The sequence below is a fragment of the Chionomys nivalis genome, chromosome 4, assembly GCF_950005125.1.
Source record: "Chionomys nivalis chromosome 4, mChiNiv1.1, whole genome shotgun sequence".
Classification (NCBI taxonomy): domain Eukaryota; kingdom Metazoa; phylum Chordata; class Mammalia; order Rodentia; family Cricetidae; genus Chionomys; species Chionomys nivalis.
The window spans coordinates 54,603,237-54,630,834 of record NC_080089.1 but is presented as its reverse complement, the minus strand read 5'-3'; the positions used below and the strand labels follow the sequence as shown (position 1 = coordinate 54,630,834).

The window sequence follows — 27,598 nt, the reverse complement described above, 5'->3', positions numbered from 1 at the left end:
GTTGAATTTAATTCAAGTGGAAAAGTATACATATCTTTAAAGATAGTATTTGAATATACCTCTAAATTTCTTTGTAAATTCTATGTAATTGTAATACAGTTGAAGTGGAATATAGAACTAGTTATCTATTTAGTTTGCCTCAAATAATTTATCATTTTTGAATCTTTGTGACAGTGTTTCTTTGTGTAGCTTTGGAGTCTGTCCTGGAACTTGCTCTGTAGAGTAGGTTGGCCTTGAACTCACATTGATCTGCCTGCCTCTGCCTCCCAAATGCTAGAATTAAAGGTGTTTGTCACCATCACCCAGCCTTTAATTTTGAATTTTTACTCAGATTGTATGAGTACTTTTAGAGAAGGTGGTATGGATTTTTCTACTTAAATCTTTTACAATATTCCTATTTTTTGTTTGAATTTTATTTTAATTGTAGCCACCTGTGGGCTGTGGTGACCCATGCCTACATCCCAGCCGTAGGAAGACAGAGGCAGGAGGATCTAGGCTTCAAGGCCAGCTGGGACTGAGACTCTGTATCAAATAACAGAAAAACAAAATCAAATAAAATGAAACAAACCAGTGACCTCTATCCTTCTTTCAAGACTGTTTGTTTTAAATGAAAATACTGCCCTAAATGATGGGTACTACTTTCTGTTACTAAAAACATAAAAAATAAAAAGATTAAAAATGTATTTATTTGTTAAAAACATTTGCTAGTAGATTTCCTTAATAAAGCTGAATATATTATTCATTTCAAAGTAAATTAAAGGTAAAAGTTAAAAAGTTTTCTGGGATAATGGGTGCAGCTTGGTGAGAGTGCTTGCTGGCATCCACAAATTCCCAGTTTTAAGAATGGAAAAAATTCTGCAGTGTGTGTATATATATATACACACACATACATACATATATCTCAGATATATAAACTCAGTTTATTATATATATATACATACATATATTATATATATATATATATACATATAAAGATATATATCTTCATTTATGAGAAGAGATGAAAAGGAAAGAATAGTAGACTGATAAAACAATGTGTAGCAATGTAAATTTTCTAGTTATTTTAGTGGTCTTTATTTAGTCTTTGTAGATTGAGGTTTGATTGATGTGCTTATTTTGTGTACTCTGTCAGTTGCAAATAATGAAACTTTTTGACTTCTTAGTTAATCCATGTAACTGTTCTAATGAAAGCTCCTTTCCCCTAAAAACAACATTGGTAATATAGCATATGAGCTGTGTTATAGAGAGGCTGTTTTACTCACATGGAAGTTTCCTTTTTAATCAGTGAAGGTATCTATAGTAAACACACTTGTTCTACTTAAACTTATTACTTGTCGCCTATGATGTCTTTATATTTTATACACCATGTCTATTACCCTTCTTCTTTGGCATATAAGATTTTATTTATGTCACTTCTGACCTAATAAAACTATCCCTTTGACCCAGTGTACTTGACATCTCAGATAACTTACTCTTGACCTTTGACACATTTTATTTTAAGACTGTTAAACATAATAGGTAGCTGCTGAGTAAGAAAGCTTTATTGTTCTATGTTTTTATCTAATTTAACTGAAGAATTTTTCTAGCATTTTAAAAGGCTTCTCACAAAAGAACTGATGTATATTTGATATTTTGGTGATTTTATAATTCTGTTTTTAATATAAAATGAATGCGAGTTATAAATATATTCTAAAGTGAAATTTTTTACATGTATTGTTAGAGAAACAGCATTAATTTTAATGCTTGGTCTCTTCACTGTCCCATCTCACAATTTAATGAAGTACCCAATTTTTGGTGTAATATGTATTCATTTTTGTAAGGAGATGAAGTTCAAAAATGGTGGGTGGTTGTCTTTCTTCATTGTGAATTTGTATATTCTTTCTTTGTGACAATCCTTTGCATTCCAAAAATGTGACTTAGACAAATTCTGTTTTTTTATACTGCATTCTCACGTATGAAGGAAAATGATAGTAAATTTTGTTTTATGAAAACTATGAGCAGGCTCTTCATGAAGGTTCTTAAATTCACTAGTGTGCATTGGATGCTTGGAATCAAAGATGATTTTTTTCAAATGCTAAATTTATATTTTATTCTCAGAAATTATGTTAACTAAGTGATGGATAGGGAAAATGGGACATTTCATAACAACAGAGGATAAAATAGTCACTGCATCTTGTGAGATATAAGCTGAGCTCATTGTTGAGCTTAGGCTGTGTGTGACACTGACACTCGGTCCATCTGGGAACCGGCTCCATAATGACGCACTCATTTCCTTACCCTTCCTTTGGAGGAGCAGAAACCTTTACTCTCTATGAAAGTGTTAGGAAGAACATTGTGTAGCTGTCAACACAACAGCAAAGCAAATGAATAAACTCTGAGTCAGTAGTTCTCAACCTTCCTAATGCTGCAATGCTTTGATCCAGTTCTTCATGCTTTGGTGATCCCAATCATACATTTTCACTGCTACTTTTTAACTGTAATTTTGCTACAGTTATGAATTGTCATGCAAATACCTGTGTTTTCTAGCGGCCTTAAGTGACTCCCATGAAAGGGTCATTTGACCCCAAAAGGAACCACAGACCACAGGTTGAGAACTGTTGCTCTAAGTTGTTAAATTCTTCCATTTTTTTCATTTTGTGCTTCAATAAGGATGATGAGTTTAAGTCGATTTGAGAAATTATTTTAATTATTGTGTGCATGTATGTACATGTATGTGTATGTTTGTGTGTGTGTGTGTGTGTGTGTGTTTGTGTGTGTGTGTGTAGATCAATGGACAACTTGTAGGAGTTTTCTTTCCTTTTAACATGTGGATTCTGGGGATTGTACTCTGGTTTTAGGCTTAGTAGCCAAGCACCTTTACCTACTGAGCCATCTCTCTAGCCACTAATTTTATTAATAATACTAATGATCATAGTTACCTTTAATGCTGATTATTTTTTTCTTTAATTAAAAGTTTAGTTTTGGGAGCTGAAGAGATGGATCAGTTCAGTAAGAGCCTTTATTGCTCTTACAGAGGATCTGAGCTCAATTCCCAGCATCTACTTGTAACTCCAGTCACAGGGGATTCGGTACCCTCCTCTGATCTCTGCAGGCATCAGGCACACACTTGGTATGCATAAAACAGTCATAAAAAATAAACCAAATCTGAAATTTTAAAAATAATTTACTTTTAGAGATATTACTAAAGATTCAGGGTTAGAAACCTAAAGAGCCCCAAGTTTACAGAGACTTTCCTTTCATGTCTTTTCTTTTACACGTTAGTTTATTTCAGAGTGTGTGTGTGTGTGTTGTATGTGTGTACTTGAGTGCAGGTTCATGTGTTTGTAGTTAGGTCCATATGTGTGCATGTGAAGGAAGGAAGACAGCCTCCAGTGTCTTTTTATCAGGCATCTTCCCCGGTGGGGACAGAATCCCTCGCTGCTCTGGTACTCAGGTAGGCTGACCCACCTGTGAGCTCCAGGGATCTACCTACCTGTCCCTCTTCAGCACAGCCGACCCCACTGCACCTGACTGTTAAATGTGTTAGAGGATGGTCCTTGTACTTGCACAGTCAATGCTTGACCAAGGCTCATAAAATAAAACTTTAAGTAGGTAACAAATGCAGTTAAAAAATTAAGCCATTTAATTTTTTATAAGACTCCTAGATACATAATTTTTTATGACTCCTAGATACATCCAATAGTGCAGTTAAACTAATACATATGTGGAAAGCTACTTCTGCAATAGTTCTGTGTATGCCGTCAGAGTCAGTGAATTTTAATTATGTTTTCAACAAAAAGGTACATCTTTCATGTCAGAAAATCAAAGGCTGTGAGCACGATTTCCACCAGAGCTTTAGTTTTCTAAAGTTCCTGTTTCAGATTCTTGTGGATATATTATCCCCAAGTGAATTTTTGACCAAAGTGTGTGTGTGTGTCCTCCTGTCTGTCCATTCATCTGTCCATCCATCATCCATCATTCATCCATCTATCTAATATTTAATTTTATTTATTTTTTTGAGACAGAGTATCACTACATTACCTAGACTGGTCTTAAATTCAGTTTTCCCTTCCTTAGGCCTCTGAATGATAGGATAGCATTTGGCTCCTAGTTTTAATTTGAAAAATAAATTTAATGATTATCTTTATGTGTTGAAGATTTTGTTGAAAACAAAAAATATATATATTTTTCCCAACATATAAGTATATGTAACACATACAAGCCTGGTGCTCACAGAGATCAGAATAGGTGTGATTGCCTGTAAGATTTGTTTTTAAACAACTTATTAGTTTAATGATCAAAACTACGAAAACATTTTCTTTCACTTTGACTTTCCTGTGATGGTTCCAAGGAATTATTTTATACCTTTAAAATTAATTTCTTACAGCTACTAATTATTCCTGCATTCTCTACTTAATTTGTAGATGTAGCCCACCCTTAGTCCTAAGACTTTTTTATTTTTGTTCTTAATTTGATTTTTTTCCGTTGTATCTGTGCAAATATTTTATTTATTTATTTTTTATTTTTATTATTTTTTAATTAAAATTTCCACCTGCTCCCCGTTTCCCATTTCCCTCCCCCTCCTCCCAAATATTGCCCCTCCCTCCACTCCCCTCCCCCTATCCCCACTCCTCTTCTCCCCCCTCTCCATTCCCCCTCCCTCTCAATACTGAAGAGCAGTCCAAATTCCCTGCCCTGCGGGATTTTTAGATGAATCTCTCAAATAACTTTTTCCCATGGTTTGTTCTTATAAAGTATTCGGTACTTTATATTATTGTAGTGTTCTTTACAATACCTTGCTTCATTACAGTGTGTATATTATTATACAAAATTAACAAAAACTTTCAGTTAAAGAGATAGAAGGATGTTTTGGAATTTTTTTAAAGAGCTCAATTTATGACGTTATTTTTATTGTGCTCTTAATTATAGTTTGATAACTTGACATATGCACATTCTCTTGAACCCATCATCATGGTCAAGACAGCTCATCTGGTTCCTCATCTGCACATCTATTGATTTCTGTTTCTGTTTTCCCAGTTTTTAGAGAGGGATTTTGAAGTTTCTGGTTCTAATTGTAGGCTTATCAGTTTTTTGACAGAAATACCAAAACTGTTACATTGTCTTGATTGACTCCTTTAATAGTGTAAAATTACCCCTTTATCCTTGGTCATTTTTTTTTGCTGTGAAAAATCTCCCTTGCCTCATATTGATATAACAATTCCCTAATTTTCTTTTTACCTTTGTATCCTATTTTTGAGAATATTGTTGCTGCTGCTGCTGCTAAGAAGTTGATGGCTTCCCACAGCCTTGTCCTTATGACTGCATACCACTAGAGATGGAGCAGTACTGCCTCTGATCATTGCCTCCCTCTTTGATTTGAATCTCAAGGGTGATGCTTTTGTAATATGTAACATCATTGCTACTCTGTTATTGTAACGATTTCTGAGGGTGGTGCTAACAATCCAAATTCCTAAAGATGAGCATTGTGAGAAAACCCCTTTTGCTTCTTTGTAAAACTTGAATTGTTACAGTTCAACTATTTCTCACTGCAGAACTGAGCTTAGACCTTCCAGTCTCCACAGCATAATCTAGTAATGAGGTTGTTGAACTCTGAGCCTTTCTTTGAGTCATCTGTTAAACCTCAGATTAGATCAGAAAGAATGTCAGGATCTGCACAGGAAAGCCCTTGCCTCATTCATCACCTTCACCTACTCGAAAACTGAAGGAGAATTTGTAATTGTCACTGAGTGGCAGGGGGACAGATGGCAGACTAGAATCCTTATCAGGGGATGGCTTTTTCTCTTTTGCTTGGTGTCTGTTTCACTGTATTTCATTAGCTTCATTTTTCTCATCTGTCACTTCAAACAATATAATACATAGATTGTAATTGATAAAACCCCTACTGTAGTGTAATCTGGAGTAGGGGACCTTACCAGAGTTGAGCCTTTTGTATAATTAAAATGCCCCCTCTAGTTTAAACTTGTCAGTGCCTTATATATTTAATTTCATTTTTCAAAGAATTCTGTCATTAAGGGCACCATTTTGACAGAGGATACTGCATTTCAGGCTTTTTCAAATTTACTGTTTGACAAATTTATAAACCATAAATATAATGGAACTCTTAAACCTTTTTATTTCTTGACATATTTTTAAGAATTTTCTTGTACACTGCATTAGGGCCTCACCAGGGAACAATGGCAATGGTGTCATATGAACCCACCTATGATATATATTACAGTTTCTTAAATCTCTCAACATTATCAACACCCCTGTTTTAGTGTGAGCTAACTTCTCCGTGTGCTGCCTTCATTTTTCATAGTCTTAGGTTAGTCCCCAGAAGTAGTTTATTTGTACAGCTAACAAAAAGCTGTCAGTAGTTATGATTCAACTTTAAAGAGTTTGTCCAAACTGTTTCTTGCAGATAAGATCAGATTATGAGAAATGATGTCAATCAAAAGAAGAGTTTGTTATAGATCTTTTTAAATTCTAGCCAAAAATTCTGATATCCAGAGAATGGTTCCTCCTTAACAGAAACAGCTAGCCCAAGTTGTTGACACATAGTAGGTGTTGAGTTAAATGTTAGTGATTTGAGCTAAAGCTTACATATGTATTATTTTCTGTGTCTTGTTTCTGGGAGCACAATTTGAAATGCTGACTTATCTAAAAATGCCATGTTTTAAATGGATGTTATTTTATCTGCCCTTTCTTTCTGTTTTCCTCCTGACTTTCTTTCTCCTCTTCCTCTTCTTCACATTTTGCACACCGTCTTTTCTCCTTCTCTTATCTTTTTACCTCTGATATTTCAAGTTGTTTGGCCTTGTCTTCCTGAGAACACAATAAATGCAGGTTTAAATTCTTTTGTCTTCCATTTCTTGCTTTTGATAGAAGTCAGCGGGAGAGTGTTGTAAAAGTACCTTAAAAATTTGATTTTTTTTTGGCAAACTAAGAGTGGAATACATAATAATTTTAATAATGTAATAAAAACATTTTATTGTTGAATAAAGTAATATTGAATTTTAGATTTCAAACTACATTCGGAAGTTACAGGATGAAGTTGAGAGAAAACAATTTTTAAGGTAAAACATAACCATAATTTTCTGCCTGTGCAGATTCCGATCCAGCATCACCCTCATTTTAAACATGAGCCTTGGATCTGAAGAACCTAACTGAAACATGACTTTAGATTTATTTCATGTTTAGAAGAAGACTTTATGTTTTTTGGCAAACAGTTTCTCACTATGTAGCCCTGGCTGTCCAGGAACTTATTATGTAGATCAGGTTGGTCTTGAACTCACAGAGACCCACCTGCCTCTGCCTCCTGAGTGGTGGAATTAAAGGTTGTGTGCCTCTATGCCTGGCTAAGAAATGGTGATTTTTTTTTTTCAAAGCAGACATTTAAATCATTTTAAAGGATCTGTAACCATTAGCATTCTTAAAAATTCAGTTTGGCATTATAAGATGTTAATGATGTGAAGTTGATCATTTACTTAGTGCCATATTTTATGAAATGTGTTTATTTGAAAAGCCATACTATTGACAATTTGAAATTTTGTGTTTTATCATTTATATTTTTGTACTTATTCTGTTTTAGAACATTATTTCTCGTAGATCATGACTTTTGCCTATATAGCTCAGTTTTGTCTGGTTTTGGGGTTTTTTTTCTTTTGGTAAAATAAGAAACTTGGAGCCATTAGGAGGAGTCTGACAAGATATCATAATCCAAATTTAGGATCAGTCATTTCATTTAATATAGTAAAGTATGGTAGAGAATCTGGAGTCTTATATGCAGGAAAAGGTAATTAAAAGATTAATAAGATAAAATCTTTGACAAGATGTCTGTATAGGTATTAGTGTCTTTATGTACATCATTTGTACTTCATGTCATAGCAATATTTAGTAAGACTTGAGTTGTGACTTAAAAACTAGACTTAATGTGTGTGTGTATAGTTACCTTTTGCATTTATTACATTGACATTTAAAATATTAGGAAGAAAATTTCAAATTTATCATTTGTTCTCTTTAGTATACCTTATTTTCTTTAAACTTATTTATTATGTATGCAGTGTTCTGTCAAATGCATGTCTGCATGTCAGAAGAGGGCACCAGATCTCATTATAAATGGTTGTGAGCCACCATGTGGTAGCTGGGAATTGAACACATCACCTCTGGAAGAGCAGTCAGTGCTTTGAACCTCTAAGCCATCTCTCCAGCCCCCTCTTCAGTTTACTGAGTAAGTGGGTACAGGAGACGTCCTGTGCCGAGTTGCAGATGTGATGGGGAGCTGTGCACTTGGCTTCTTTCTGCTCATCATAGACAGCAGTAGGAAAGACTGACTCCTGTTAGTGCTTACTTAGAGTCAGCAGTGAAATGCTGTTACGGATCATTTCTGCAGCCTGGACTCCCATAAGGCTGAAATTTGCACTTAGAAAATTCAGTTAGGAAAGAAGAAGGTCCAGAACTACTTCAGGATGAGATCTGGTGCTCATTGCTTCACATTGCGACTGTATCTTACTCATGCCCATACCACAATAATTAGAATTCTGAGTAACTATAGAAGGTGTTTCTTACTCAATAATGCTTATTCTTCCCTGAAGTAAACCATCCTGCAGTAACTGTAACTTAGTGTAAATTTACTTTCTTTGAAGAGTCTGCTTTTCTTTGCATTTCTTTAAGTAATTTTAATCATTATGAATATACTAATATGCATTCATAAAAAATGATCAAAGTAGAAAAACAGTAATGCCTACTGTTAACATTTTGATCTAGTAATATTCATCATTTATGTACTAATATACGTATCTTAACTAAACATATGTTCAGTGTGTTAAACAAATTTGAGCCCTGAAACTTTTATTTAAGATTGTGTAATAAAAACTTAGAAATGTTACTTTTTAAAAATCTGATCCAATGATGTGTAGCAATTTTGTAATAGATATGCCATAATTGTATAATTAATTGTCTGCTTCTGTGTTCTTATGTATTTACTAAAATAGTCATTTGGACCTTTGTTTTCTTATTCTAATTCTATTAAGGTGAAATTTTTAAAAATAACTATTAAAAACTGAACATTTATGAACTGTTAAGTAGACAGGGTTGTAGAACTTGTTTACCATGGTGGATTGTTAGCAGTGTCCATCCGTGGAACAATGTCTGTGTGTGAAGCAGAGACAGGAATGCCAGTATCTAAACAGCACCATTGTCGTTTGTTATTATCTTTACTGGTTAGAGCTCTAGCTGCCTCGATGAGTTGATGTAAGAGGAAGTAAGATTGTTGTGTTTTCAATTTTATTTTTATTTTTAATTTTTTTGTAACAAATTCTTACTGTGTGCCTTGGCTGGCCTGGAACTTGCTATGCAGAAATCCACCTGTGTCTGTGTTCTTAATACTAGTATTAAAGGTGTGCACCACCACACCCAGCCCAATTTACCTGATTTTAGCCATTAAGAAACAATGGGGTGTGAGAAGTGGTGTCAGAATGTGATTTTTAAAAAGGATCAGAATAAAAAGTTCTGTTCTAGGTTTCAGCACGGAGGGAGCTTACATCATAATAAGAATGACCAGTAAGTAGGAGAAAACCATACTTAAACCCTAATCTCACGGAGTGCAGAATGCTGCCTTCAGGCACAACTTGTAAGCCATGGAGCAGTGAAACCATCACACTGGACCATTCCATGGATAGGAAGAAAAGTGTATTTGGGAAATCAAACTGCTAGGCTGTTCTTGGGGGTGACAAGAGGGGGCAGAGGACAGCCTTGTTACTTTTAAGGGCACACGTACTGGCAAGAAGAGAGGTGCAGCCAGATTTAGTATAGGGGCTTTGCTCTCTTGTAGGCTGTTTATGTTAATCAGGGACTAGATTACTTAGAAAGTGCATAATGGAATAAGTTTTACCTTTCATCGGTGTTTTGCTTTTTATCTTTGAGAGTGATGAACACATTTCATTATTTTGTGGCATAAAATGCCATTACCTAAAAGGCCGATGGTCATCTTTCTTGCCTGAAGATACTTGATTTGTTTATTTGTTTTCTTCTCTAAATGATATTTTTTTTTCCTTTGGAGCCAGAAAATTTGAGAAGTTACGTCTTGATATTATCCATTAAGATTTTTTATTTTTGGAGATAAGGCCTTACTTTGTAGCTCAGCCTGACCTGGAAGTCGCAGTTTAATAGGCAACCTCAAACTCTAGGCACTACTCTAGCCTCAGTCTCCCCAGTGCTGTAATTATAGGTGTGAGCTCCTAGTTTGACTATTTTTGTTTGTTTGTTTAGGATTGTGTTGTATTTAGTCTTTGTCCCGGTAACTTTGGCACTTGACATTGCTAATGTTGTGTTTTTAGTTTTGCATTAAGTAAGTTTTATAAAACCATTTAGAAGGAGTTGTGACTCAGCATAGTTGTTACTGTGTGTTGGAAAAGAAGCTGGCTGGCTTTCTCAAGAGTCCTGTTGTCTATCTGGTCTTCTCTCACCTGGGCGCTTACCATTGTTGTCTGAGTGAAGTGTAAGGCCTATCCCTTGCATGAATCCATGGTGGCTGAGTTTTGATAGCATGTATGGCCTGTCCTTCAAATTGACCTTCATAATGCAGCTCACCTGGAGATGAGCTAATCACCTTTCTCCTTCCCAGATCCTGTTCTCAGGTGACTTGATGATGCCTTCACTGGACAGTGACCATGACTCCTATGGATGTGATGTTAGTTTGTCTTCACCTGCTTTGAGGCTCATTAGCATTCCTAGTTACTTCATTTTGGTGTAAATTTTTTTGGAGGGTTTTGCTTTCTTATTGAATTTCTCTATTTGGATAAAGTGATTCAGATAATCTGAAATTCTACTCCTATTGTCAGTGTTTTCCCAGACTCCTGCTTGATAAGGATTTTAATGACAAAACTTCCTCAGAAATTTACCGGGATTTTCCTGAGCTGGTCCTTGGAGATTGAAGTCTTTTAAACTCTTTCAAGTTCATGACTGTAAAAGCAAACTGGTTGTTCATTTCCCAGCCGCTCAGACCTAAATTATCAACAAAGACTATATTAATACAACACTGTTTGGCCAATAGTTTAGATGTTTTTCTAGCTAGCTCTTACATCTTGAATTAATCCATTTCTATTAATCTGTGTATTGCCACTAGACTGTGGCTTACTGGTGCTGGCATGTTACTCCTTTGGCAGCTACATGGTGTCTCTCTGACTCTGCCTACTTTCTCTCTATATCTCTGTTTGGATTTCCCATTTGGCTGTACTCTACCAAGCCATTGGCTGAAACAGATTTATTCATTATCCAATAAAAGCAACACATATACAGAATGGCATTCCACATCATCTCCCCTTTTCTGTCTAAATAAAAAGGAAGGTTTTAATGTTAACATAGTAAAATTAAATATAACAAAACAATTATCAGGAAAGAATTATAGTTACAATATTTAGTCCATTTTTCATTTGGCAAACTAAGGAAATATCATCTATCTTATCTTTATCCTATAAAATAACTAAGGAAAGCTATAACTATCTGTTTTTAACTATTCAAAAACCCCAGGAGGATATAATATTACCTAAGTAAACAGGAAGTGCATTTTAAGCAACTTCCAAAGTTCTAGAATTGTCAGAGACATCTTGTTACCTGGACAGTCACCCAAAGTTTTTCTGTAATGTTGGGGCACTGATCTTCAGCCCACAGGTCCATAATATCTGCCAGACTTTTTGGTGAAGCAGGAAATTTGAAGATCTGTTCTGCCTTGTACTGACAGAGTTTATCAGTTGTTTTCTTTTGTGTCCTGTAAAATGTCTGGCAGTTTTTCTTATGAAGGAGAAACTCCGAAGGACCATCTTGCTTTTTTTTTTTTTTTTTTTGACTAGTTCAGCAGTCATTTTTCTGTAGGTCCTGCATGCCCAGTATGCCCAGTTCATACAGCATACTGTCAAGCAGTACAGGCAAGAGCTGTTTCTTGCCCAAATGGCTAGCCATGTCATTTTGTAGGCAAGTTCCATAATGAGTTTTTTCAATGCTGATCAAGCTCTCTGAAGTAATTGGTGCTGCCAGAATCTGCATACATGTCTAACTTTCGAGAAAAGTGTAAGTTTTTAAAACATTTTAAATGCCATATTCTATAGGTCTTTGAAAGATTTGAAAACTATCTATCCATCTGAAATCTATCTCTGTACAACTAGAAAACCTAACTAACATGACTACAAGCCTTGTTATCATTATAGATTATTACCTATTAATCTGCAATTTTAATTATACATTACATTTTAAAATGAATTATATAAACATTAATACTTTAAATAAGAGTAGAAATATACATATAACAAAATTGATCTTAAATTTGTATCAATAAACCAAAATCCATACCCATGTAAAATACTCATTTCTATATCATATATACACCTTATTTATTATTTGTTTGGAAATTGACTATGACCATTAAACATTTAAGACTAACCCTTTTAAAATGAAAACAAACATTTATAAATAGCCATTTTGGGAATTTGGGTGTAGTTTTCTCCAAACTGCTTCCTGCTTTTTGTGGGGTGAAATATTTTTAGGATTCATGGAAAACTTTCAGGGGATCTTGTTTAATCAAACCACATTAGCCTGAAAGGAATCCATAGATTCTCATCTTTTGTGGAAACAAAAGCAGAACCTCTTTTCCAAAGAAATATATCCTTAGACTTAAATTTTGAAGTCAAGATAACTTTAAAATATATATGATTGGTTAGCTTAGCAGTCTGTACAATGAAATGTCTCTCTGTACTTAGATTGATTTACAGTAAAACAGTTTAAAGAAAACACAATAATATGCATAATCTAGACTCACTGTGCATTTTCCATCTTTACCTGGTCTTTTTTTAATTATTACTTTTACTCCTTTAATCTGTGTGTGTCTGTACTCTTTTATATTAGTTTTACTCTCTTTAAAGACTTTGTTTTATTTTTTAAACCCATTTTTTATAACTGTCTGTACTCTTTTTCTTCTCTCTCCCAAGCCTATGTACATTTATCCAATACTGTGATCTATTCAAATTATTTTGTATATGTAGACATATTTTGACGAGGAGCGCTTTTTTTTTTAATGCTAAGTGAGCATGTCTAGGACCAACTCCCTGCCCCTGCCTGTTTGTTCCACCCAGTCCAACATGGTGGAGGCATGTTCACTGCCTCTGCGAGTCATGTGCACCACCCCAGCTCCAGGGGCACAGCGGGTCTATGTCACCATTAAGCAATTGGTAACACACTGTTCACAGACCCCATTTAAATGCAGGACCTCCCAAAAGAGCCATAGTTCATTCTGCTAGCACAAGCCAAGAAGTCAGATCTTAAAGAAGCCGAGTAATTTTTGCCGCTAACATTGAGTCAGGAAGATTTCTCTTAAAGGAGCTGTGCCTTTTCTTGACACCAGCAAACAGAATCTATCTGAAAAAATGTGGCTACCAAGAAGCTGTGCCTAATTCTGTTCATTTGTGTCCAGAATTTCTTCTCAGGCTCTCTCAGTTTTTATGTGGATGTATTTGCCCCACGTTGGTGAGTCATTTTATAGGCAGAGACTGCTCGCTCATTTCCCAACTGCTCAGACCTGAATAATTACACAGAAACTATTTTAATTACAATACTGCTTGGCCTGCTAACTCAGGTGTCTTTCTAGCTAGCTCTTGCCTCTTAAATTAACCTAATTCTATTAATCTGTGTATGGGCACAAGACTGTGGCTTACTGGGCAGCTCCATGGTGTCTTCCTGACTCAGCCTGTTCTCTCTATATCTCTGTTTGGATTTCCCACTTCAACCTTTGCCGTAAGTCAAAGCAGCTTTACTCATCAACCAATAAAGCAACACATACAGAGAAGGACATCCCACATCACATGCCCCTGTCAATACTCACTTACTGTATAGTTCCTTCCTGGTTTGTTGTAAAACAACTGTTTATTGTACCCAATAGTGCATTCTTTTTAAAATCAAATGGTTATCTTGGGTAAGGAGAGAGAAAAGATGATCTTGCTCTTACAAAAAGCCAAACATAAATACATGAGTATTGGTTGTACTGCTACCTTTTATATCAAAAGTATTAAGCTCCCCACATGATTAACAATTAGACATCAGCAAGATTGTATGTAGCTGTGAAATACAACACCTGCACTCACTAACTTTGGTTGTAGAAAAATTAGTGGGAAGAGTATATATTTTGAATATCTAATGAAAAACAACTCATAAAGTGTTAAGGTACATCCAATTTTGTTACACACACACACACTATGAAAAGGACTCAAGTGGGACCCTGACTGGCTAGCCCACAATGGGTGAGGGACAAACATGGCCAGGCAGATAGAACCTAATTGGAAAGTTCTATTGGAAGAAGGGAAGGGCATGGGGAAAGGGATGGGAGAAAGGGGAAGAGAAAAGAAAGAGAAAGAAAGACACAGAGAGAGAAAAAGAGAAGAAACTGGAAAGTCCTGCCTGCCCCTTCAGAAGAGCACCAAGAAAGAGACTAGGAGTGGGTGGAGCTTGTCTCTTAAAGGACCTTTGTACTTGCATAGTGACATAGCAGCCATAGGACCCTGGGGTGGTTAGGGTACTGCCTGGGTTCATCCTGTAGATGACAGGAGGGAGCATAATGCCTGAATCCTAATGAGGGGGGCAGAGGAAGTGGGGGAGGAAGGCTAGAGAGGGAAAGGAGAATAGTTATTTGGGGTTCCTAAGAGTCATAGGATGTTTCCTTTTTAATCTTACTAATTTTTCTATGCTTAACATGTATTGATTTTGTATTAAGTAAAAATTTTAGTCAATCAAATAAAAACATTTTTATTCTTAATTTTGAGATTTTAAATGAGTTGGTTGGTGTGTATGCATTGTATATATAATACACATGTAAATGTATTGTATGTTTTAAAAGTATGATTCTTTGAGGGTTTACTCTATCCCAGTATATTCACAGTATAACCCAAGGTGGCTTCAAATTCATGACAACGCTCCAACCTCAACCTTCCAAGTGCTACTATTACAGGTGTGCATCACCATACCTGACTAAAAAAGTAAGGTTCTTTGTAGTTCTGTGTGGTTTAGACTTTATTTGTCTTGCCAGCCAACTCCCAAATCATGGCATGGAGGCTTATTGTTAATTATGAAAGGTGGCTGATAGCTTTGCCTTGTTTTTTTTTTTTTTTTTTATTCTTTTTTAATTAAAATTTCCAACTGCTCCCTGTTTCCCATTTCCCTCCCCTCCTCCCACACATTGCCCCCTCCCTCCACTCCCCTCCCCCATCCCCACTCCTCTTCTCCTCCCCCCAGTCCATTCCCCCTCCCTCTCGATACTGAAGAGCAGTCCAAATTCCCTGCCCTACAGGAAGACCAAGGTCCTCCCACTTCCATCCAGGCCCAGGAAGGTGAGCATCCAAACAGGCTAAGCTCCCACAAAGCCAGTTCATGTATTAGGATCGAAACCTAGTGCCATTGTCCTTGGCTTCTCACAACTGAACATGGCGGACAATGAAGGCTGTGTACTTACTTTCTAACCTATCCTGCTTTCCTGCTTCTTCTGTGTCTCTTGGCATCTCATAGCATCTCCACCCTTCTTTCCAGCATGCTTTCTGCCCCCCAAATCCTGCCTAGCTATTGGCCATTCATCTTATTAAACCAATCAGAGTGACATACCTTTACATAATATAGTCAAATATCTTGCAACAGTTCTAGTTAGTGTCTAATTCTTTTTGTAGAATGTCTTTCATTGTTTTTTCAGTCACAGTCCAGCTGGCCTTGGTGAGCTCCCCATAGATCGGTCCGACTGTCTCAGTGGGTGGGTGCACCCCTCGTGGTCCTGACTTCGTTGTAAATGCTCTCCCTCCTTCTGCTCCTCTCTGAACATGGCGGACAATGAGAGCTGACAAGAGGCCAAGGACAATGGCACGGGGTGTTGATCCTACTTCAGGTTCTGGCTTTGTGGGAGCCTAGACAGTTTGGATGTTCAACTTCCTAGATCTGGATGGAGAGGGGAGGACCTTGGACTTTCCACAGGGCAGGGAACCCTGACTGCTCCTGGGACTGGAGAGGGAGGAGAAGAGGAGTGGGGGGAGGGGGAGAGGGGCGGGAGGAGGGGGAGGGAAATGGGAGGCCGGGAGGAGGCAGAAAATTTTTTTTTCAATAAAAAAAAAAAGAATGTCTTTCATTGGGTATAGGACCCTTAAGGATCTCTAATAGAGATATAAATGGCATATATGCACCTGAAAATAATATAATTGGGCCTTTTATAAAATGTCATTTGCGGCACTCTCGTTCTGTAGTGTAGGAATAGAAATGGCATATAGAGTGTAACCTGTATAAGCAGTATAGGGAGAAGGGATGTAGAGTATTGACAATAGGTTGTCTTGTGCAGGTCTTTCATACAGCCACAGCCTCTGCAAATTCATATGTACAACAGTTCTGTTGTGTCTGGAAACCAGTGTTTCCACATTTCCCTCTGGCTCTACCGTCTTCCTACCACCCCTTCCACACAGATTCCTGGCCACTGAGTGGGAGGGCTTTGATGAAGACATCCCATTTAAGGCTGAGTTCTCCAGAGTCTCTCACTCTCTGCACATTTCCAGTTATGAACCTCTGTCTTAACTTCCATCTATTGCAAGAAGAAGCTTCTCTGATATGGGTTGAGAGAGACACTGATCTATGGTATAGTAGTGTGTCATTAGGATTCACTATATTTCTGTGTTCTCCTGGCACAATAACAAATTCAAGCTAAACTGTGTCCCAGTGTTAATCCTGGGATTCACCAGAGAAGAACCAGTTCCACAGTTCATTGAAGCAAGCTTTAATTAATTACTGACCAGGATGGTCTTTTGTCAGGACCACTCCCTGGGATTCCCAGCTGAGTGATCCCAAGACATGTGTTGTAGGGCTTTTTAAGAACAAACCCATATGGCCACCCATATTTTCCTTGTGGCTTGACTGTTATTTTCCAAGAACTACAACTCCCAGCATTTGAGAAAGTTGCAAATTCCTTGGGCAGGTGGGGCTTACAGGTTAACTTTAACTTTTAAGTCTTTTAAGCACTGAGGGGAGGAGTACACAGGGAAACCTACCCCTACCCAAGAAGCCATTTGTAACTGATACCTGTTAACAAGGGGACAGTGGTTTTCTCCAGTGGAGTGTCATGGGGTGTAGCAACCACTCCAGGGCAGGCCCCAGGCCCAGTAGGTGGCTAACACAAAATGACCTCAGTGATGTGTGTCTGTTTGTCTGTACTCTTTGTTTTGTCTTATCATTTTTTTTTTGTTTTATTAGTTTTTTGTTTGTTTTGAGTTTTGTTTTTGTGGAGTTTTTGCTGTTGGTTTTTTGTTTTGTTTTGTTTTTTGAAAGAGAGGTGGGGAGGATCTGGGAGGGGTTGGAGAGAGGAAAACATGATCAAAATATTGTATGAAGAAAATTAAGTAAAAAAAAATCCTTGGAAAACCACAATAAGCAAACAACAACAATAATAACAATCAAAGCGAAACTGGTGGAAGGTTGCAAGCTTCTTCTTTAAAGTCAAGATTGTTAGGTGGGGCTGGTGAAGGTGGTGTGGAAATGAAAGAAAGCGAAGCTGGCCTCTCCAGAGGCAGAATTGTTCCTTCAGTCACAATCTCAAAGGAAGTAGAGACTCAGCAAATGGCACTGGGGGCTTGGAGGATAGACAATTCCGTCTGCAGCGTGCCCTGCAGCCTCCAAGTGGTGGATCGAATGGAGGTTGGTGTATTGGTCTTCCCTGAAACCTCTTGGGTCCTCACTGTGCACGGAAGTTATCTGTCAAGTCCACTTTCCTGTTTGCAGTTTTTCAGCCCATCTGAGACTTTTCCATCAGTAACCCTTTAAGATAAAGATGTCTGGAGAGATGGCTCAGAGATTAAAAGAACTGACTACTCTTCCAGAGGTCCTGAGTTCAATTCCCAGCACCCACATAGTGGCTCACAACCATCTGTAATAAGATCTGATGCCTGTTTCTAGCCTGCATGCAAACATGCAGTCGAGACTCTGTATGCATAATAAATAAATAAGTCTTTAAAAAATGTCCACTTTTTGGTAACACTACCAAAAATTTAACCAGAAAAATTAAACAAGAAAAAGTTTGAAGCAGGAGCTAGGTTTAGTGGCACATGCCTGAAAGCACAACACCAGGAAGACCATGAATATATTTAAGGCCACTGTAGTCTCTGTAGTTAGTTCTAGAAATGGATTGACTTTTCAAAAGTACACTTATGTATCTACATGTATATTTCCCACCTAGGTCATTGCTTTTCATTAGTGCCAAAGTATAAAGGTCTTCTCTGAGACAGGCAACGTCATCAAATCACTCCTTGTACTTGTGAAAAATCGCCTTTTGGGTGGAAGGTCTGTGAGTCTTCCTTTTTCCTCATTTTTTCTCCCCCGCCTTTTCTTCTGATGCTATGAGAAGAAGAATATGAGCATGTTTCCACAGTTGAAACTCATTCCCAAAGCTCTAACACAGAAAACCAACAGTATAGGCTCTACAGCCAATGTCTGGTTTTGGTCCCTGTTCCTCCATCAAAGTTTTAACTGTCTTGCTCTGGACACTTTAAGACTGTTCTATTACTCGACATGGAGAAAATAAAATTATATCCCTTCTACTTGTGCTCTAACTTTAGTTCTAAGGACTAAATAAATGGTTTTTTGTGTGAAACACTTTGCTAAACCGGTATTGTGTAATAACCTTTCCGACAGTGTTGTTTTCATTTGCTCATTTAACACATTAAAAGTGTGTGCCATATGCCAGGCACAATTTTAAAGAGAAAGTTTGTCTTCTTGGGGACTATAAATAAATATGTGCTGTTATGGAAGCTCTAGAAGAAAATAGAGTAAGGAGATAGCAAACAGTAGAGGCTATTGCTAAAGTGGTACAGGTTTTTTTTGGGGGGGTTGGTTTTTTGAGACAAGGTTTCTCTGTATAACAGCCCCCTGGCTGTCCTGGAACTCACTATGTATATCAAGCTGGCCTGAACTCACAGAGATCCACCTGCCTCTGCCTCCTGAATGCTGAGATTAAAGGCATGCGCCACCACTGCCTGGCTAAGATTATTTTAGTTGAGAACATGCACATCCTGGTGAAAGACTACTATTGGCTAAGGAACAGCATGCGGAGTTGTGAGACAGTAATGTTTCCGAGGAGTTTGGGGAAGAGGAAACCCGATTGTGGTTTTACTGGAAACAAGTGTGGCAGCTGTGGTGCGAGTGATGTCAGAACTTTGTGAACTGTGGCATGGAACGTACATTCTACCCTTGTGTGATAAAAATAAACAAGTATTGTGTGGTGTGTGTGCACATAGGTGTGAGTGCAGTCACCTGTGTGCATGTGGAGGTCAGAGGTCAACTTCAGTTACTGTTCTCTATTGCTCTACACCTTGTTGGTTTTTTATTTGTTTTTTGACAGTCTCTCAATGAAACCAGAATTCATTGTTTTCACCTGGACTAATTGAAGGGGGCTCTGATCTGCCTGTCTGTATCCTCAGTGCTGGAGCTACAGCCACTTGTTGCCACACCTGTACCTGGCTTTTACATTGATGCTGGGCTGCTAGCTCAGGTCCTTATGTTTGCACAGCAAGCACTTTGACCACCGAGCTTTCTGTCTAGTCTTGTCCCCCAAGGTTTTAAATACATTTATAGTAAACATGTATTTAAAATTATGGCATTTGATTTTACAAAAAGGGTACAAATATACTTTCCTCCTCCTCAGACTGTGGAAAAGATATTTAAAGATCTTTTCTTTTAAATGTACATGATTTTTTCCCTTCCCATCTTCCCTTCTATGTTGCACTCCCTCCAGCTCTTCCCATGTTTGCACAGTGTCTCCCTCTCAAATTGATGGCTTCCTTTTCTTTGATTATTATGTAATGTCAAGAAGTCTTGTGATGAAAGAGTCTTGGGGAGAAGGAAGTGATCTATAGGGCAAAGGCTAGAAGAAAGATACGGAGAGTGGGCCTTGATGTTGGTTCCCTAACAAGGACAGTTTGCAGTTTAGTTAGGGTTGGTAAAGCATTTGCTAGACTCGTGAGTTCAAGAGAAACAGAGTTAAAGAGATAAAGGCAGAGAGGTTAGTACACTTCCAACACATTCTGCTGTCCTAAGGTAGTAGCCTAGGGGAACAAGACAAAAGATCTCTTGGATGAGTTAAATGGAAAGTATTTAAGTGACTTAAGTAGAAAGAAAAGTGTGAAGAATCAGAGAAATAGAGATATAAAAGGGAGAGAAGGAATAATATTTTGTGTACATTTGGGAGTCTTAATCCTTACTGGAGCATGAGTGTGCTTATAGAATAGTGTGAAAAAGATAAAATGTATAGGCACATAGAGTGGTTGGTAAATTGGTCATGGGAGTATATGCAACTTCTAAATAATGCTACTTTTCTTAGTTAAAGAAACATGGGTTGCAACTGAGACATAAGCAGGGAAAGAAGGAAGAGGATAACATATATTTGAGATCTGAAGTGTTGTTCTGAAAACACTTTCTAGGAAGATGAGCGTGTGAATAAGCTAATAATGTATGTGTGCTTAACTGCCTGGCATTTGTACTTGAGGTACAGTGTCCTAAAACAGTATAGAATTTGGCAGTTTCTCCTATAGATACATTAATCTTCTGTAGCTACAGACACAGAATAGGTGGAGAGCTAGATGTAGAGTTGGGATTTGCTGTGTAGGTGTGAATGAAGAGAGAGGGAGAGGAGTTTAGTACCTGAAATGGGGTAATTCCAATGAGAAGGCATAACATCTAAGATGATGAGAAGGGAAGCAAATCAAATGCTGTGTTCCAGCCCAACCACAACTGTCTCTAGTGCTATATTTCCACTCTCCCTCTGGCTTGTGTTCTCTGAGATGACCTTCCTCTTCCTCCCCTTTTTCTACTCTTGTCCAGATGGACACATACAAATCCAGCATCTGCTCAGACCCTATTCACCATTTAAAGTACAGCAAACGCTGTGCTACCTGCTTGCCGTCTTCCCTCTTCACCCTCAGTGAGTGCTGGCTTGTCTTCCCCTCGGCTCCTACAGCGCATTAAATAACTAACTTGTATGGTGCTATAATTGTGTGTGTGTGTGTGTGTGTGTATTTTAACTTCCCCTTTGTACCTGTGTGTCCATGTATCCTTAGTGTATAGTACATTTTATGTTCACCAAACGTTTGATGAGTCATTGAAAATCTCAAGTAAACAGATTCTTCAGTGTTTTTCAAAGCAACTGTGAAAGCCATTATTGTTTGGAGTTACTTTTAGTTTCTTTTTCAACCTGTGTACTACTCTCTGGTGATCTGGTATTGTTTTAAAATATCATCACTGTCATCATTGTGTTTATTATTTTGCAGGAACATCTGTCTTTGAAGAAATATGTTGTTGACATTGTGATTGAAAGTGCAGCTCCATCAGAGCCTGTGAAAGATGGAGAAGAACGGCAAAAGAATAAGAAAAAAGCTAAAAAGATAAAGGCGCGGATGAACTCCAGGTAGCATAAATGTCCTTAAATACAAAACAAAAGCTCTAAGGGATGGGTCATTTAGTTTAATGGAATAAAAAACATTTAAACTTCTTTGTTTCAAAAAGCTTTGGAAATAACACTGATGAACCTAATTTATAGCCACTTTCTTTGATTGAGAAAGAAAGCAGAGTATTGATCCAAAGCCCTCACTTTCACCTGCTAAAGGGCTCTTCTTATAATTAGATGCCAAGGCCATGCCAAACTTGTGTCTCTTCCTGCATACAATAGTATATTTAAATATTTGTAAACTAAGCCTATTTTTCTTTCCAACTATTGATTTTTAAATGAAGTATCAAAGAAAATCAATAGCAATCAACAAATAGAAGTCAGCTGGCTGTGGTGTCAAAGCTCCATGACAGGGTTTAATTAATTTGGTTGCCTGTCACAAGAGGAAAAAGTTCAAAAAATATCTTAAAATGGAAAGCGAGTTATCAGACCTGTAGTTTATCATCAACCTCCAAAGTGACATCTGAGACCAGACAGCTGTGTAGTACATTACCTCACAAGCTTTAACTGTCACATGGTGACTGATGGGTCTTGTTTGAGGACACAAATACAGTTCTTTCTTATTTGCTACCTGTAGGATTTGAGAGAAAACATTCTGAACCTTACCTTTTATCATGAGTGACCCAAAAGTTGGCAACTCTTAACCTGTGGAATTATTTAGAAAAATTTGGAACTAGAATAACACCAAGTGATGCACTTGTCTGTAGTTCCCATGTCCAGATTGGGATCTATCAAGAATTCTGTTTCATCTCACAGAATCAGACATAACTTCAGAGTGATTTGTTTCTTTGAAAGTGGATAGTTAGAAACCAAGTAATGGTTTTTCTGATTCGACTTCACAAAGAAGAAAGTGCCATTCCTTGGGTATAATCTTGTTTGTGAATTTCTTGTGTATAATCTTTTGTTTGTTTGTTTGTTTTGGTTTTGTGAGAAAGGTTTCTCTGTGTAACTTTGGAACCTGTCCTGGCACTAGCTCTGTAGAACAGACTGGCCTTGAACTCACAGAGATCTGCCTACCTCTGCTGAGGCCTGAAATTAAAGGCATGCACCACCACCACTGGACTCTTGTGTATAATCTTAAAATGAGTTTTTATGGGTCATTTATGCAATGACCAGAAAAGACTTTCTTGAAGTTAGTATTTGCAGTTACTGTGTGTATCCTGAGAGTTGTTTCGTAGTTTACTTCAGGGTGTTACTGCCTTGATTTGAAGTTTCTGATGAGAACTTTTGACTCCCGTCTCATGGATACTTGTTGTTTGGTTCCCTTCTCTTGTCTGTGTACACTCACCACTATGTCCTGGTTGTATATGCCCTATACTTGCTGATTACCAAGTTTACACCTTTAAGTGAAATTTAATGTGCCTTAAACAAAGTGCTATCTGATATCCCTCTAACATCAGACCTCATTGTCTTCCCTCTGCAAGGAATGAGCATTCTCTTGTCATTGTCCAGGTGAGAGCTCACTTGACACAAACTACATGTTCATTCTTACTTCAAATAAACTCACATGCTTTAAACTGTGCAGGAGCTCAAGCCAGACCCAATCTCATCATGGGGAGGGAAGGAAGACACTGGGTCTGGAAAGTTGACTCAGGCGACCCAGGTTCATTCATAGTACCCACATAGTGGCTCACAGTCACCTATAGCTCCAGTTCCAGGATATCTGATACCCTCTTCTTGCATTCTAGAACACCAGGCATACACATGGTGCACATACATACATGTAGGCAGATACTCATATATGAAATAAAAGTAAATCTTTTTTAAATATAGACCACCTACATTGCCCTGAAGTTTCTTTGTCCCCTTTCTTCCTCTTTGTTTCCATCCCCTTTTCCTTTCTCCTGACCTCTTTTCCACTCTATCTCCTTTTGATTTTTTTCCCCTGCGTTTCCCTTCTTTCCCCTACTCCCCTATTTCCCTTCTTTTTTCTCTTCTACTTCCTCCTCCTCTATCTTCTTTCTCTTCCTATCCTTTCATTCCCCTTCCCCATTTTCTTCCCCTACCTTCCTTTCTCTCCCATTTCCTTTCCCTTTTCTTTTCTTCTCTTTTTTCTTCCCACTCCTATTCCTTTCCTTCCCTTTCTCAGTGGATATTGAAACCAAAGTCTTACACATGACAAGCCAATATAACCCTGAGTTGTCCACAGCTGCTTCATCATCATCATCATCCTCATCACCATCATCTTAAGACAGTATCTCTCTGTGTGGCTCTGTCTGACCCTGAACATTCAGCAGTCCTCCTGCCTCTTCTTTCCTGAGCGCTGGGATTTTAGGTGGGCCCTACCATACTCTTTTGTATGTCCTTGTACTCATTTTTCTACTACTTTGGCCTTTGGCAATCACTTATGTTTGGTAGCTTGTGAGTTCAGGTCGTAAAACTACCTCCCAGAGTTTAGGTCAGAAACCACAGCACAGCAAAAGAAACTTAGAAAATTTCTTATCCGCGGGGCTATGGAATAAATTCACATGTGCTTTTTGAGTCATGTTCTTTATTCTTCTGCCTCTCTTGTCCTAATTATCTATAATTTCTTAGCTCCAATTTTTTTTTGTTTTTTTGAGACAGGGTTTCTCTGTTAGCTCCAGTTCTTTATGTATTAAAATAAAATTTAAAAATTAATAAATCAAGCTTTATTTATTAAAATACAATTGAAATGCCACTATATTTTCCCTTTTTGTCTGAAATAAAGACAAAGGCTAAAACTAAAATAAGAAAACTATATACAATAAGTAAAATGACTATATACAATATATACAGGCAATAAATACTTCAACAGTGTAATTCTTTTATTCTAATTGCCTATAATTTCTTAGCTCTAATTCTTTAGTTCCAGTTCTGTAGTTCTAAATCTTTTTCTAATTCTCTGTTTCAATTCTTTCTACTTCTCTGTTCACCTAGCTTAAATACATTTTTTACAGAATGCTTGAAGAAATAATAAAAAAATTACAAGAGTTCCATCTCATTGGTGAAAAGCACATTCCTTTGGATCAGTGATAAGGGCAGAGCCCTTTACCATGGCAATGCAAAGTTTCAAGGTTTCTGGAGATCAGGGACATGGTACCCAGAGAGATAGGCTATGAGACATAGTTCTTTTGTTAGCTAGACTTGGCATGAATTTTTAGGCTTCTTTATGTTAATAACCTTGGTTAGATACCTGCAGCCCTTGAACTTGTGCATAGCTGTAAAGTTTTAAACTTATGATGTATTTACAAAACCATTTAGTCTAGTTTGAACTTGCTCTGAGGTGAAAGTGAGCTAATTGTGTGCAGTTAGTCTGAGAAAAAGGAACAAAACAGGCTTTTAAGTGCCTCACAGTCCTCATGGGACAATAGATCTAGTTATAAAACATATCTTAGTATATTTCTACATATCAGAATCATACAGATTAATGAGAAGTCATCTTCCTGACCATCCACAGATATCTGTGTGCTCAGTAGATGTGATAGTTTCACAAGTTAAACACACAAGCAGTGGGAAAACACTCAAAACTATTTTAGGGAAGAAATGAAGTGACTTGTGAGAGAAATTATAGACAGAGACAAACAATTATCAACAGCCAGTGAGCCCATGGCTTTTCCAAGTGGGGCTCCCCATCAGAGAATCACTCATCTGACAGGTTAGCCTGTTGAACACTAGTTATCACCTTCTGTATACTTCTGTGGCTTCTGATAACTTACAGGCTTTCTGTAATTATGAACTACCTTGTTGTTGCTCTATAAATTCTTATATTCAAAATCATGCTCTTTTGCTGCTGTCTCTTGCTGAATAATTTTTTTCCAGATATATCTGTATTTTGGATCAATACAATTTGCTTCCCTTTCACTATTGAGCATATGGATTATAGGATAGTATCATAACATTTGTCCAGTTCTCTTTCAATAGGCATAATTGAGTTTGTAGTTTAGACATTTTTAATAAAATTCATGCCAACTTACTCTTTGGTCAAACCTAATATCTTCATTTCTTTTGGGTAAATAACCAGAAATGTAATTGCCAAAGTCCTGAATAGTGGTTGTTCTGATTTATTCTTGCAACACCAATCTATGGAGGTTCCAATTGTCCCACAATTTTTCAACATTAACTGGTGCAGTTTTATGTTTGTAGCCTAATTCTAATGGATATGTGTCCTACTGATCTTCTAATAGCAGTTCACTGTGACTATTTATTGTTATTAAGGATCTTTTTATTTGCTTTTTAACCTATTAGTAGCTTTCTTTATGAAGCATGTGTTTCATATTTCTCCCCATTTTGAATAGTGACCTATCATTTTATTTTTTAGTTGTGTTTATACATTCTGGCTATACATTCTTTGGCAGATACATGAATTCAAGATTTTTTTTCCTCACTGGGTATTGGTGGTACACACCTTTAATCCCAGCACTCAGGAGGCAGAGGCAAACAGATCTCAGTGAGTTCGAGTTCAACCTGATCTACAGAGTGAGTTCCAGGACAGCCGGGACTGTTATATAGAGAAACCTTGTCTCAGAACCACCCCCCCCCAATTTTTTTCTCTTAATATGTAACATATGTGTATATATATATTTTTATTTGATACTTTTTAGTATCTGTGTGCATGTGGATATGTATGCAGACATGCCCGCCTTTTGTGTGTGCCAGCCAGAGATAACTTCATGTGCTGTTCTTCAGGCACTCTCCACTTTGATTTTTAGATAAAGTCTCTGAGTGTCTTGGAACTAACCACTTAGACAAGATGGCTGGCTAACTGTTCTTGGGGATCTTTTGATCTTTTCTTACCCAGCTCTGAGAATACAAATATGCACCATCATGCCTGACTTTTATATATAGCTTGTGAGGATCAAGTTGAGGGCCTCATGACTGCATGAGAAACACTTTACCTACTGAACTGTTTCCTCAGAATCCTATATGTGCTAACTTTCAACAAGCAAATCCATCTGGCCTTGAACTTCTGAACTCCTGATTTTTCTACCTCTATCACTTAAGTTCTGGGTTTTCAAATGCGTACCACTATACCCTGACTGAAAGATTTTAATTTTAATAATGCCTATTTCATCAACTTTTTTCCTTTATAGCTAATGCTTCTAAATATGTCTAAGAAGTATTTTCTGAGAAAAGCTTCTAAGAAAGCACCATGGTTTTTTTTTTTTTTTTTAGTATGAGCCTTATTAATTTTAGATTTTTCATCTAGGTTTATGACTCATCTCAGATAGCTAATGGTAGTGATAGAAAATGCAGATTCTGGTATATTTTTTTCACATAGATAGTTATCCTAGCACTATGCTTTGAAAATATTTTTCTTCATTATTTTATTTTAGTATCTTGTTGATTTTTTAAGGCTGACATGTCTTTCTGGATGAGTCTATTCTAGACTTCCTGTGCTATTCTCTGATCTCTGGTTTTCTGTTTTGATAATTTCATAAAATTATTAATCAACCCTTTAATTGTAGAGCTGGATTTTCAGTTCTATTCTGTTCCATTTGTATATTTGTCTATCTTTAAATTATCTTGATTGTCATAGCTTTATAGAAAGTTATTGAGTAAAGTGTCAGTTTATATCACTTGTACCCCTCCCTGCTTATATCACTCTCCCCTTCCAACTTCTCCCAAGCCTGCTGCCATGCTTCCTGTCATGGTGATCATAGACTAACCCTATGAAACTGTAACAAAGTCCCCAGTTAAATGCTTGCTTTATAAGTAGCCTTGGTTACTTTCCACAACAAAAGAACACTAGTATACACACACACACACACACTCACATGAACACATGCACACAATATCTATAACGTACTGAGCCCATTTAGCCTTGTGTCTGTATGCTTGTGTTCAGGGCTAACCATGTGGGATTGGACAACATATGTCAGAGCCCATCCCTGGAGGCAACTGATTCTCCCCATTTCAACTGCCATTGAACACTTGCATCTCTACATCTAGGGGTGGGACCTAGAATTTCCCATCTGCATTGGCATGTCAGCCATTGCCATATTAGTCTTCATCACGTAACCATATTGTTAACAGTTCATGATAGTATTTTGTCTGTCATATATAGGTAGCACAGTCTATCAACAAGAGGTGACTTGGGCCTCTGACTCTCAAAATTTTTCTGCTTCCTCTTCTGTAACTTTTTCTGAGCCTTAGTTTTAGGGG

General features: G+C 37.3%; 1 protein-coding gene across 2 annotated transcripts in view; it reads left to right on the top strand.

The window, feature by feature from the left end:
- Positions 1-27,598, top strand: part of Scaper (S-phase cyclin A associated protein in the ER) — a 372,041-nt gene that overhangs the window by 127,662 nt on the left and 216,781 nt on the right. For both annotated transcript variants that reach the window (XM_057767374.1, XM_057767371.1), the window contains exon 21: positions 21,300-21,436. In XM_057767374.1, the coding sequence (XP_057623357.1) occupies positions 21,300-21,436 (137 nt within the window). The remainder of the gene's footprint in view (positions 1-21,299; positions 21,437-27,598) is intronic.